Source organism: Maniola hyperantus, chromosome 15 (assembly GCF_902806685.2).
Source record: "Maniola hyperantus chromosome 15, iAphHyp1.2, whole genome shotgun sequence".
Lineage (NCBI taxonomy): Eukaryota > Metazoa > Arthropoda > Insecta > Lepidoptera > Nymphalidae > Maniola > Maniola hyperantus.
In genome coordinates, this window is record NC_048550.1 from 12080536 (window position 1) to 12095002 (window position 14467).

Below are 14467 nucleotides of genomic sequence, written 5' to 3' on the forward strand. Positions count from 1 at the left end.
CATATGCCCAGCCTGATCGGTCCAGTAGTTTGAGCTGTTCGTTGATATATCAGTCAGTTTTGCGTTTATATATACAGATTAGAATAAATGTTTTGAATTCAAGGCGTCTTGAAATGAAATTCTTTATTAATAAAAAAGTTTAATCAAAATTATTTACTTACATGATAACCAATAACACCTTATCTTAATTGACTGCTTTGCTATAATGTTGTAAACTGAATGCACCCGTCCCACTTCTGCAAGGCTGCCCCAACATCAAACAACTGGACGCAGACCTTATAAAATCCTTCTTAGCATTAAGAACTGCTTCCTTCAAGAATATCAACGAAGATTCGAACGACATTTGTTGCAACGGAGACGTCGAGGCTTCCATACCTTTCCGACTCATCGGCTCAAACACTCCATTATAAGTCATATAATCTGCGATCAACGACAAATGTCTCGGATCCACTACGATCCCATATACGTTAAACACATTCTGTATTTCCTTTGTAATAATTTTATTGGCTGCTTCTATGCCGTACGTGTTCGCGATCGCGTGCACGTCATTACTGTACAGCTTATTCAAATCCAACAAGTGATTGTATTTCGACATCTGAACTATATTGATCCCTTCAGTCTTCAAATATAACTTGTCTTTTTCTTTATTCGTGATTGCACGTCGGATATTCTTGATCTCATATATGACTGACCTACTGGCAGCGTCTCGTAGAGCTTGAGTGAGATCTACCCTCAGAAATGAGACAGGGAAAAGCACTGTTAATTCACACCACCTGTTGTGTTTCGTGTCGAATGTATAGTTTGTGGCGCTGTTTAAGTTTTCGACGACTTCGTTCATGGTTTTGTTGACTTTTTCAGTGACTTCGTTTTCGGTAACTTCGACAACTTCATCGTTTTCTTTCTCAGCCTGTTGATCGTCCTGTTCCGCTTCGTCGTCCGATTTCTCCTCTTCTCCAGACTCGGGGTCCTCGTACTCTTGGTCCTCGGAATGTTTTTTGCGTATTTTCACCTGAAATGTTAAAGTTATTTTGTTTATTTTTACTGAAGTGGAGCTCTTTTTAACGACGTGTTTTTTTGTACAATAGCACAAGAAATAACACTTTGTATAAATAATATATATAGAAATACACATTCTGTGAAAATTTCAACTATCTAATTCAAGAGATACAGCCCGTTGACAGATGGACGGACGGATAGACGGACTGCAGAGCCAGTAATAGGATTCCGTTTGCACAATAGGATACGGAACTATAAAAATGCAATCGTAAGACAGTTACCGAAATAAAATATGGACAAAAGAAAAATAATATGGATAAAATACGTACATCAGTATTGTCATCGTCATCATTAGGGGCTTCCTCATCAGAGCTGTCAGCATCTGGATCAGCGGCTGGTTCAGGCGCTTCCGGTGCTCCCTCCTCATCCCCTTCATCGTCAGACACCGCACGACGCTTCTTTTCCTTTTCCGCCGCCCATAGAATACCGGAAGTAGCTTTAGCCTGCTTACGAATAATTGCAAACATTTCGCTGAAGAATTTATTCTGCATGTGCTTTATAACTTGAGGGGGCTTTACTGCATACTGCGTTTTATATTGGGAGTGCGGTAGAAATGCGAAACGCATAGTTGTCCTCAACTGCCTGTCCGGAACCGTCACGATTTCGCAATGCACGTCGATCTTTTCCAAAACATCAGCCACAGTCACTCTATTCATTTTTTGCCTCAACTTTTCCGCTTTTTTGGTCAAATCGGGGATGTTTGGGTGAAATGGTATGTCCATATTAGGTGTCTTTAACTTTGCTGATGCTGTCATCAAAATTTCTCGTAAACGAGGAATACCCAAGGTGACGTTCATGTCACCTCTTCCCGCGAAATGGAACGTATTCAGCGTCATCTGAGTGGAGGGCTCGCCTATCGACTGAGCAGCTAACAACCCGACCGGCTCCCCCGGTTCCGCTAATGAAGCTAAATACTTCGCGTTCATGACTTCGACAAACTTGTCCTTCTCCGTAAATTCACTGTAAGTGCTTTCTTGGCGATTTTTCAAGTAATTTTGTACGAAGCCATCTAATTGCTCGTTGATAGTCCCAAACTTAAACTCGGGCGAGTTTTTGCAAGGTATCGGATCAGGACACCGCTTCTTAACATATAGCTGCCTTTCCTCCTCGTCTAAAGAGCGCCACATTTTTTCTAACTCCCAATACAATGGATCTCGAGTTCGATCTGTCGGCATATCATCCAAATCAATATCTTTTTTAGCTAAAGAAGAAAATTGAGAGAAGGCACTAGTTCGTACTTTTGCGAATGGGCTTCCATTCTTCTTTTTCCATTTCTTTAACGATTTTTGAGCTTTTGCTATTTCTTTTGGGTTTACATCCTCTTTGAGTTTCTTTATAATCGATTTTGAAATAAGAGCATTGGAATTAACATCCAGAAACCGGAACTGGTCTTGCTTAAGAAATTGACACTTCAGTACATCCAAGCCATCTTCTCCATATGCGAATTGAATGACACTGCTGTCAGCGTCTCTAACCGTGTGATCGTAACCAACACTTAAACCTTCCAAGTGTTTGATCAAACATCTTTGTAGATAACCAGAACGACTTGTTTTGACAGCAGTGTCAATGAGACCTTCTCTACCAGCCATACAGTGGAAGAAAAATTCTTGAGGTTGAATTCCCGTCATGAAGCGACCGTCAATAAACCCACCCGCTCTCGGAGACACATCGTAAGGAGGAAAACTAGGCAGAGACCGACCTGATATCATTAAAGGCGGTCTTTTGCCTTCCAATTCGATTTGGCCTAACAAACAAGAGATTTGCATGGTATTGACAGTTGAACCTTTTGCTCCCGATTGTACCATAAGTTGTAAGTTGTTTGATGGAAACTTTTCCAATAGACCCTTAGAAAGACAAGTGGTGTTAATATCGTTAGTGTAGGAATCGAGCATATTTTTATACTGTCTGTCTAACGTCGCACGGAATTTTGGATCTTTGATCAACATTTCTCCTATAGTATCTTTAAGTTTATTGTCGTCGATGTCCACGGGTACTTCGGTAGCTTTGATTGCAGCAACTCGGCCAGCTTGGCGAACTAGGCAAATAATTTCTTCGCGTTTTTTATTAGCCTCTTCGACAACCAAAATATCCTTGACTCCGAGAGTGAATCCCAGCCATTGTAAGTAGAAAGTGAAAACTTTCGAAAATGAGCTCAAAAGAGCAGAAGAACTGTCTCCACCATATAACTCATACATACAATGAACCAAACCGTATGGTGTTGCTCCATAGTGAGTTTTATCTAGCACTCCACATAAAAGTTCCCCCTTTCTTATAATTACTTCTGCTTCAGTCATTGTCTCAGGATTTGAAAATACTTCACCTCCACCTTCCCACACTCTTGGCGGTTCTTTTTGCCATGCTTTTGCATTAATTTTCGCCTTACCATCCAAGGAAAGGTATGGCTTTCCTTTGGGTGTGGTATTGATTATTATTGTAGACAAGACTTGCTTCCCAGACCAAAGTGTGATCGGTTTTAAAATGGTTGGGGGAAGCAATTTGATTTCACCTTTATGTTTTGACAATGCTTGAAAAACTAACTGATGGTAATCAGCTTTTGAAAAGAAAGTACCTCTTAATGACATTCTGACACCAGAAATTACATGATCTTGAATCAATCCACTGAGTGGTGTACCATCTTTTGGCACAAGATATTGCTTTGTCACCGACATGATGTTATAGGCTTCACTTCTAGCAATTTCGTTTTGGGGAAAATGAGCGTTCATTTCGTCACCATCAAAATCAGCGTTATAAGATTTACAATTGGCATAATGCAACCTAATAGTCTTTTCTCCTTTAAGTATTCTTGCTCTGTGAGCCATCATACTGGGTTTATGGAGGGATGGCTGTCGGTTTAATATCAGTACATCACCATTGACAAGGTGGCGATGAACAATCTTCAAACCGGAATTTTTAAACTCATCAGGTGTAAGCAGTTTTTTGGCCAGTGATTTTCTTTTTTGTAAAGAATCAGGGGGAATCCTGATTACTCTTCCATTATTGACTTCCAATCTCTCAGCTCCGGGATGCTTGTTGGGTCCGTTTATTACCATTTTCCTTAATTCATCTACATTCCATTCAGTCACAGGAGTGGGGTAGGTTAATTTTGTAGCAAAAACATCAGGTATACCTATCTCGTCTATGTCTACATTGGGATCGGGTGTGATAACTGATCGAGCTGCAAAGTTAACTCTTTTGCCCATCATATACATCCTGATCACTCCAGTTTTCTTTTCCAGGATTTGTTTTAATCCTTGACTGTCAACTCCTTGCCCTTCACAGCTGAGTACTTGGTTTATTTGTTTCTGTAGGTCTTGCCATACTGTATGCAACTTTTCTGATGGCGATTTTCCCATAACACTCTCATAAGCTTGCCTCGGGCGTTGGTCTAGACTGTCGATAGCTTTTTGTGGGTCAGGTGCACTTAGAACTTGCAATACGACTCGGGCGCTATATGTAGCGGCCAGTATGTATTTATACACTTTAGTTTGTGTATGTTCAACGAGTTCTCCTTGTAAAACATTACAGGGCCTCACATTAGATGGTAGTACTGGAACCATCTGCATGAAGAATATACCTGTGGCTGGCTTGCAATTTGCATACTTCAGTACGGGGATGCAATGAGTGAGTATATCTTCATCATTCTGTTCAATTTTTTCACAAAAACGTTTTAGGTCATCAGGCATTAAGATCTTAATGCCTTTTCCTGACACTCCAGTTTCCGCAGTCATGTTGTACATGATCTTGTTGTCAGATATTGTAACCTTGATAAGCTTACTTTTGCAATACAAACAGTTCTTTGATGTATTGATCGTCTTAAAATAATGACTGATGATTTTAGTCCGTAGCCTATCTGTATTTTTATTTTGGAACCTCTCATTGAGACAATCTGTCTTTTTCAAGAGCTTTTGACATTTCCTGATAAACTTATTTGGTTTTTCTGGTGATGTTTCACTTCTGAGGTCACCTTTAACGTCACCTATGAAGACTTCCAAGTCCAACGCTGCAGTTACATGGCCTGCATCAATTAGTTCGAGTTGCAATTTTAATATGGACTTCATTCTATCATCCATTTGCACTTTGAAGCATTTTAAGCACGATATTCTGAATAAACTGTAAATATTCTTGATGAATAATGGATTTGCACAGATCAGCGGCAACTCTATGTGTCCGAAATGTCCAGGGCAGTGTAAGAGGGCATTAGAGCAGGTTGCACAAAAATCATTACGATCTCTGAGAGGTCCCAACAAAGGATCATAGAGGCCTCCCTTTGTAGGGTTGCCCATCGAATCAAAGGAATTAGTGTTAGTGATTTTTGTTACGCTAAGCTTTCGCATGTCTTGTTCGCTAAACATGAGAAACTGCACAGAGTCGGGGTCCACAGACGTCAGCCCGGTCAGGGCCGACGAGAATCTTGAGCTTACGTCCATTCTGGATCACCTATGGACGAACAAATAGTTTTTAATTTTTAAGACATAACCTCCAAAGTATGAAATACCGCAATAATGCTTTTAGTGTGACAACTTACGGCTAAGATGCAGGAGCTAATTTCTTAAATATATAACAGTTTCAAACATAATTTTGTACACTCAAATATGACTTTTAGATTTTCTACAAAATTACAAAATAAGGTTATTTTATATCCATTCATTCGTACTTAGTATTCACATTTTTTTATTTTGTTGTCATTTTGTCTTTTGAGTTTTGATAACGATGAAAGTCAATGTTACCAACTCTCGCAAATATTTTCCCCAGCTTATGTCAAAAACCTGCGACTATATAGGGTCTTTAGGGTCTTTTGAAGCTTTTGGCGCGTGACCAAAAACCATAGATTAATACGGAACTAAAGGTAAAGTTAAGGTATGAAATGATATTCCTTTAGCAGTGCCCAGTGGTCCCCATTGTGAATGAGGTTGGAATATGGGTTGGAACGTAAGCGTGGAGAGTCTGTTTTGATCGCCTCCAACTTACTAGGCCTACAACTTACTAGGTTTTTTTGCGGTGGTTTAATATTTAACTAAGTAATAGGTACTAAAAGAGCAAGCAAGAATAAAAATTGTGTAGTTACCTACTTAAGAAAAGAAAAGGTAGAAAGTCAAGGTTTTTTAGGGCAACATTATATTTAACTTTTAACAAACGGCAAGATGGCGGCACAAGATGAAGTTGACGTATGTGAAAGCTGGGAGGATATGGACGAAATTGGCGTAAGTTTATTAATGAAAACCGACTCACAATACAACGTTTAATTAAATCCTTACATGGTGTAGTGTATTAAATAATGACTCATTGTTTCAGTTGGACCAAAAGATCAAGCTGATGTCCAGTGTGCCGCCAGTGTCGGCTCTAAAAGGTTGCAAGGTTACGAACGTAATTGTAGAAGAAAGCGCGTGTATTGGGTCCCAGTGCGTGATGCCTGAGCCAGCTATTCGTATACTAAAGCGTCCTAGCTCTTTGGCTAGTGGGCAGCTTAACGGGGAAAGCCGAGCGCGGCCGGTCAAAACCCTAGAACAAAGACAGAAGGATTACGAAGAAGCGCGATTACGAATACTTGGCGAAGCCAGGAGCCCAGAAGACGTTATTGATGACAAGTAAGTGGATATATTTACCAGTTTGTACAGCTTGCTATGTAGAAAATCCCTTCCAAGTAAAAGTTCGGTAATGTTTAGAGATATTTTCATTTTTGTACTCAGTTCAATGAACTTAAGCTAAAAAATTTACCTAATTATTAATATTGTCCCTGTTAATACTCAGTGGTGTACGATTGTTAAACGAAAAGGTGAAATTAAACAGGGAAAGAAAAAAAATGTGTGATAATGGGTTTAAAAGATTGAATGATGCTCATCAAATAATCAAATTAAGATGTATGTTCATGTAAATTAATAATTACTTATTAGTAATTATCAGCTGCAAGGGGTTGTCTTTAATTTAAAATTTAATCTTATAATGAACAACTGTTACTAGGCGGTCTAATGAGTTGCCAGCTTGTCCGTGTTATTCACACACTTAACCGACTCGCTTACTTTGTAATAATTTCAATTTACCCACTCTGTTTTGTATAAAGACCTATACCTATTGTTTATTTCTTAAATTTTTCATGTAAGTGAATTTTATATTCTTATTGAGAATCTTTACCCATAATTATTCTTCTTTATAGCCTCAGTCGGTTACAAGATAAATTGCAAGCAAACAACCTCAACGAAAACCAGAGCACTGCTAAAACGAAAACCTGTAACGAAAACAATACCAAAGGCAAAGAAAGAAAGGTTCTATCCAGGCTACCACCCGGGGCTACTCCGGCTGGTGTCTTCCCCTCACCACCGCCTCCTGGAGTCCTCGTGATACGTACACCAAGAGGACCAGATGGCACCAAAGGCTTTGTGCGAAGGTAGCATTACGTGAATGTGTTTGAATTCATTATTATAGTCCATCCAATGTTATCATTACATTTATAATGAAGGATATACTTCTGGAAAGGTATGAGGAATAAATTTTATTTCACAATTTCTATGTTCTAAATGTTTTAGAATATGATAGAATAGAAATGCATAATGGTAGATACATTTGACTATTCAAAAGCACTTTTGAATAGTCCAATATATTGTTGTACTAGCTGATGCCCACGACTTCGTTCGCATGGATTTAGGTATCTAAAATCCTGTGGGAATTGTTTGATTTTCCAGGAAAAAAAATCACGTCAATCTGTTGCGACGTGATTGAAGGACAAACCAATAAACCAACAAACAAACACTCTTTCGCCTTTATGATATGGGTAGTGATTGTAATTTTTAACAGATTCATACAAAACAATTTTTCATTTTATAATAAATGCAGTTATAAATATAAAATATATAACAGCTAGACTCACAGGTTTATCGCAGTATGCCTGACTAGTTTTGATCCTGTCTGAGGACCTTTTTCAATGGGCCTCTGTTTGCGACGCGGTACTCAGACAGACATTCACTATTGGCTGAAATCACAACTCTTGTTCACACAATAAATATTGCGAAACTAATATCCCAATCAATAATTATTGATGCATACATGTCATTTATGCAATTTTATCTTATTTGCAATATTTATTGACTGTCTGAATGTTACCATTTACATTTATTTATAAACTCTTTAAAAAAGAAATTGTGAAATAAATATAGTCAATCGAGTGCTCACTTCATGGGAACAAATAATTTTATTATATCTAAAAGTAATTTATTACATACAATTTAGATAGCATTAACAAATTGTGAGATTGAATTGATCACTCCCAAAAATTTATTAATAGGGCTTGAGGAACTGATGAGTATTATCATTATCATTATATATTATCACAGTCTAAAGAGATACATCATACAGTCAGTCGAAGGAAATTCTTACGGTCACAAGGGCCAGACAGGAGACGGATTATACCAACCAGCAGAAGTCTGCAGAGCAAACTTTATTTTTGTTGATTTTAAAATTTAATTTAAATTAAATTATTCATCAGACCAAGAAAATGTTGCACAGTACAAGAACTCCTTATAGCTAGTGCACAGAATAGGTAGACACAATAAATGTTGAAACCTGATGGAGTGAATATTGAATCACTCGTTCTGTTATGTAGGTCGTAGGTGTTACAATAAAATTGTAAAGCCTGCTCGTCCACGAATATCAAGGGCGTCGCGTATTCTCACTGTATGTTTTTACGCTGTGATATTATACACAAATATTTATAATTAAAGGCTTACACACAAAACGCGCAATGTGTCCAACATGCTCCTAAAAGTTTTTATACAAGGAACTGTCTGAAGGTATTCATATTGCGAAGCAGGTCTGAACTGTGCTGTTGCACTTTAATCCAAGCCTTTAAAACTTGTAAGTGTGTTCCGTTGTTATATTTGTTTGAAAATTCATATATTTTTGCCTCTTGCCCTGAATCAGAAACGTGCTAAATGACATTATTTTATGTCATTATAACATAACTTTTTATACCTAGTTTTTCTATTTGTATAGACACTTTGTAGGCTAAGATTAATACTAATTGTACATTGTTAGTTTTTAATTAATTTGTTATAGGCAATATTCGGACGTGCAACAAATATCGCGATATAAGTTACCCAGTCAATAATATTATTGATGTGGAAAATCAACCTAATTTAACATAATATGAGTATGGTGCTAATTCGGTTAAACAGATTTCTATCTCTATTCTCTCCGTCGTATTCCTCATTGCTGAGGGTTGCCCTTTTACATAATGGTAGGGTTCGTCATGGAATAATAATGCAGTGGGCATCCAGACACTTCTGCATACACACACACATTTCACATCCAAAAATATGTATATTTAATAGCTGAATTAAAAGGTCTGTAACGATAAAATAGGTTTTAGATCTAAAATTTCAAATAAATTTAATTTTCAAATAAATATTTACTTTACAGCCTTAAAGGTCTAAAAGCAGTATGTACTGTTCTTTCACTATGCTTCCTGCAGGAAATGATGTATTTTTCAAAGTGCTCTGAGCCGTAAGGCTCTGGGTTTTAGCCCTTTTTGAACCTGGTTTAACTGAATTAGCAGCATTGACCAATTTATATGACATTGTATTGCAATATTTATTGACGGTCTGAATCTCGCCCTAGGTTTCTCATAATTATTATTATTTTGTGTTAACTACTTAAGTTGACCGTGGCATAATTGAAATGGAAAGTATTATAAAGATTTAGAGCCTCAATAATAGCTCAACCGGTAAAGGGGTGGACTGAAAACCGAAAGGTCGATGATTTAAACCCCGTTTACTTACTACGAAGTGCTTACCGAGTACTTACTCCTAGCACAAGCTTGGCGCTTAGTTGGAGAGGAAAGGGGAATATTAGTTATTTAACATGGCTAATATTCTTTTTTAAGAAAAAAAAGATGCTTTTTTTACATAAATTACATACCTTCAAGTGACCTTGACACTTATGTAAGAGGCATTTTCAAGCTAATTAGAGCTCTAGCTAATTTACATCTATCAATCATAAGACCTTGTGTACTCAGTGTATGTAACACATGCGGGTAGGAATTGTATGGGTTTTCACGCATATGATTCCCCAGCTGACTTCATACTAAAATAAATCCATACTAATTATTATAAATGCGAAAGGGCGTGTCTGTCTGTTTACCTTTTCACGGTTCATCTGCTGAACCAATTTTGACAAAGGTACAGAGATAGATTGCAATTCCGGAGACCTATCCACGGATTCAGGTTACTTTGTCTGGGGGAGGCTTCGGCCGTGGCTAGTTACCACCCTACCGGCAAAGTCGTGCCGCCAAGCGATTTAGCGTTACAGTACGATGCCGTGTAGAAACCAAAGGGGTATGGGTTTTATTAAAAACTGCCATACCCCTTCCAGGTTAGCCCGCTACCATCTTAGACTGCATCATCACTTACCACAAGGTGAGATTACAGTCAAGGGCTAACTTATATCGGAATAAAAAAACTTTTTATCTAGCATAATAAAGAGCACGGGATTTTCTCAAAAGAAAAAAAATCGACGTGGTCGCGGGCATCATCTCGTACAGAGATTCCCGATTTTATTTGGCATGGAACCTTAATTGATTAGGCTTTTTTTGGCAGAACGCTCGCGACTTCGTCCGCGTGGACTACACAAATTTCAAACCCCTATTTCACCCCCTTAGGGGTTGTATTTTCAAAAATCCTTTCTTAGCGGATGTCTACGTCATAGTAGCTATCTGCATGCCAAATTTCAGCCCGATCCGTCCAGTAGTTTGAGCTGTGCGTTGATAGATCAGTCAGTCAGTCACCTTTTCCTTTTATATATTTAGATAAGTATTGCAAATCATTTATTGTGACAAAGAAATACTATGACGTTATTTACCTCCGTGGCGCAGTGCGTGCACTGTTGTATTAAAAGTATGAGGTCCCGGTTCGATTTCCGGCTCGAATCTGGTCTGGTGGGAGGCTTCGGCCGCGGCTAGTTACCACTGTACCGGTAAAGATGTAACTCCAAGCGATTGAGCGGTCCCGGTAAGATGCCGTGTAGAAACCGATTAGGAGTATACCTACCAGGTAGCTTCCATGTTAGACTGCCGTGTAGGCGTGACGGTGCGGCGCGGTTATGAGTCTTTTCCACCAACGTTTTATTTAGGTAACTGTCGGACAGACCGTGGAACCCCTGTGACCCTTCCACGGAACCCCAGGGTTCCACGGTACACCAATTGGGAATCGCTGAATTCTAGTAAATAACTAATAAGGAATGGTAAACCAAATCGCATCTCGCAGAAATATCGTAATACGTCCTAAACACGGTCTACATTATTTATTAAGAAATACATAATGGCCTGAACTGTGATAGTCATCGTTTTGAAATCTGAAGTAACTTACGCACTATAACTAGGCTAGGTTATCTATTTCCCAGGATTATCGTCCATTTTAACCTATCACTTTCAGATTTTGCAGGTGTTTTATTTGTTCGGGCTGTGAAAAAAAATTGAAACTAATATTTTCGTTGTTCAGTAACAACATGATTATCAATTTAAAATTTAGATAAAAATATTATCTTTAAAACTACGGAAATAGTAATCATGATTGAAATATCAAATTATTGGTATTTATATTATAAAAGTATCCCAAAGTCATAAAAAATCGAGCAAAAGTCTACAAAGATCTGGATCTTCTTTGCTTTAAGATTTCCTCCAAAGTTTTGGTTTCCTAGGATGTCACTTAACCACTGTCCTCGCCTTGAGAGCATATTTTTAACGCCAAGAACGTTGGTATCTTGTTTCAGTAGAGAACATTTTAGTTACATGCCGTCACATGACGGCCGCTATATGGATTTAAACGGCATATAGCGGGTGCCATTTAACGGTACGGTACGTATGATCCTAAGAACCCAGAGCTTAGGGTTCTTGTCAACTGAAGCGGAGCGAAGATGTTCTTAGCTGACCAATTTTAGCACAGTATCACCTTTCAATATCTCATTGGTCTGTTTAACACATATCCGCGCTGCTTTAGTGGACATACATCCTTACTGTCCAAATAAATAAAACACTAGCTAGAAATAATTTCTTACTGTGTAAATAATAAAAAATATTCTAATCTTTTTTAGAATTTGAGAAAATAAGAGCTTATTATGAAATTGGTCAACTTAATACAACATTAACCAATTTTTGTAAATAGAACATTTTATTGTATTTGACTATACTTACTATCTATTAAATATATTTTTACATGTTTAAAAAGTGACATTATATAGTTTTAAGTTTATAAGTACTTTCATTTATTCCCTAAGATATCACATTATAATTCTCAATTAAACGTGTGCGCCTACATACTTGCAACTTTGATCCACGCAATAGTTTCGTCAAAAAATTTATGGCTTTGCAAAAAAGTTAACGCAGGTCAACGTTTCATAGAAGGTATATAGCTGCTATTATTGTTTTTAACAATTGAGATTTAAGGCGAAACTGTTGCGGTGACAAGATTTGCTCGTCTGCTCACGCCCTTAGACTGTAGAATTATTTTGCCTAGAAAGACTTAAATTTATACAAATCTGTTCTGTCCGGCTACAAAGGTGTACCACTAAGCTATACTAAATTGACAGATCTAAAAAGTGCCATCCTTTTCTACAGGAAACAGTATGAAAAGGATGGCACTACAAAGTCAATTTAATTCAGAATTCCAATACGACCGAATTTGTAATGATCGCAAACCAAGTATAACGCGTAAAATTTAACTCCTCACGCGCCATTTTAACTTTTTCTGACAAATTTCATGTCAAAAGTACGATTTTAGTCCTTATTTTAAAGGTAAACCAGGTGAACCCATAGAGTTAAAATGGCGCGTGAGGAGTCATTTTACGGACAATACCTAAGTAGTCCAATCTGAAGTTGCAACATGGCGATTTGCGCAGACTAAGGATTGAATACAATGTGCAGTCATACGCCTCGTGTTCAGGTTGGACTACTTATTTTGCGCGCACTATACAAATTAATATTGTAATTTTTTTATATGACTTGTAGTTCCTTACATAACCGTTAGGGGCGCTGTAAGTGTCATATTTTTTACGTACAGTGCGACAAGGCTCTTTTAGCGCGTGGGGAAAATTGAAACTAACGTTGCCATCAAGTGTCCCCTTTCTTCGATTCAATTAAATTCCCAATTATTGGCTTTTAGGTGTGCCAGCTGGGCACAGAGTGTTTCACCAGTGTCACGTTTATGGAGAAGGCACGAAGGAGATTGTTCGGTGAGAGCTGTTGTACAGATAAATTTTGAATATCTACAAAATAGTTCATTCTGTCCCCCCTGTCAATATCATTCAAGTGCCAAAAGAGCCTTGTCGCACTGTATGTTGAAAGTCTAAAGTAGCCGAACAGAACTATATAAAGGTTGTATATTTAATAAAAATCTGTGGTATTTGCCAGGTTTTTTTCATGTAAACATGTAAATATTATTTTTTGTTAACATTAAAAGAATGTGTATTTACTATTTAGTGCCAATTACCTGTTAACATATTTATTGCTTGTGCTTGTACCTACCTACGTATTTTTTTTTACGATGAATAAATTTCCATTAATCACAGAGCTTTTACTTTTTTATGTTTCTCGATGATGTTCGATAATCAATTTGCGTTTCGATTTTGCGTTTAGGAAAATTTATTTGCACGATTCATAAAGTTGCGATAAACCAATAAATTTATGGTTGCGATTTTCTTGTTTAGCCTAAGTAACGTGTCGTCAATTTCTAAATGTAAAATTAATAAATGAGTCAATACTCACTTTTTATATATATCTACCTTTAAAATCACTGTAAATTGACTGAAAATAATAATTAACGGGCAACGGAACAATGAAATTTTCTTTACGCAAGGCTAACGCAAAGAAATTATAAATTACCATCCTCCAATACGTATTTGCGAAGAAAAACGTAAAAAACTAACAGCCAGAAATAAAAGCTAAAATTAACATTTGTCCTAAATCGGCGAACGTGCAATTAAGTTTTAAATGTCTATGGCATATATTAATAATATCATGGATAATTTTATCTACGCTCATAAATATCTTAATTAAAATCCTTTAGGACCGTAGATAGAATAATAGGTAGATGTAAGTAGGTACTGTGTAACCGCGTATGATATAGCGATTGCACGACGTAACGATGAATAACACGACAATTATTCCCATTGTTTAGTAGTCAATATTTGTATTAACCGATCATTTGTATTAAACTTTTTTTATGTGAAAACAAGTACCTAAATAACTCATGAGAAATACAATTACGCCACAAATTCTCAAATATTGTTTTGCAACGTCTTGTATGTACCTATTCTTGAAAAAAACCAGTTACACGATAAGGGACAAAAAATAGGTTAGCTGCGTCTCTGTTTATCACATTAGTAACTTTATTTGCTCTCTTTTTAGTGCGAATGAGAAAGCAAACGTTCC

At 37.3% G+C, this 14467-nt stretch overlaps 2 protein-coding genes across 3 annotated transcripts; one reads left to right on the plus strand and one right to left on the minus strand.

The window, feature by feature from the left end:
• Positions 1 to 119: 119 nt before the first annotated feature.
• Positions 120 to 5747, minus strand: Polr1A (RNA polymerase I subunit RpI1). Its single transcript, XM_034975815.2, has 3 exons — positions 5582 to 5747; positions 1326 to 5493; positions 120 to 1009 (listed from the first exon to the last, which is right to left on the minus strand). Exons 2-3 carry the CDS (start codon positions 5481 to 5483, stop codon positions 185 to 187), a joined length of 4983 nt encoding a protein of 1660 aa, XP_034831706.1. The 5' UTR covers positions 5484 to 5493; positions 5582 to 5747; the 3' UTR covers positions 120 to 184.
• A 446-nt stretch (positions 5748 to 6193) lies between these two features.
• On the plus strand, positions 6194 to 13604 carry LOC117988665 (SUZ RNA-binding domain-containing). 2 transcript variants are annotated; one of them, XR_011237633.1, is made up of 4 exons: positions 6194 to 6257; positions 6349 to 6641; positions 7208 to 9730; positions 9938 to 13604. XR_011237633.1 is itself a non-coding variant. In XM_034975830.2 (3 exons), exons 1-3 carry the CDS (start codon positions 6198 to 6200, stop codon positions 7440 to 7442), a joined length of 588 nt encoding a protein of 195 aa, XP_034831721.1. In that variant the 5' UTR covers positions 6194 to 6197; the 3' UTR covers positions 7443 to 13604. The 2 variants fall into 2 exon arrangements, 1 of the variants encoding a protein (XP_034831721.1); XM_034975830.2 differs by having other exon boundaries at positions 7208 to 13604.
• Positions 13605 to 14467: the final 863 nt, after the last annotated feature.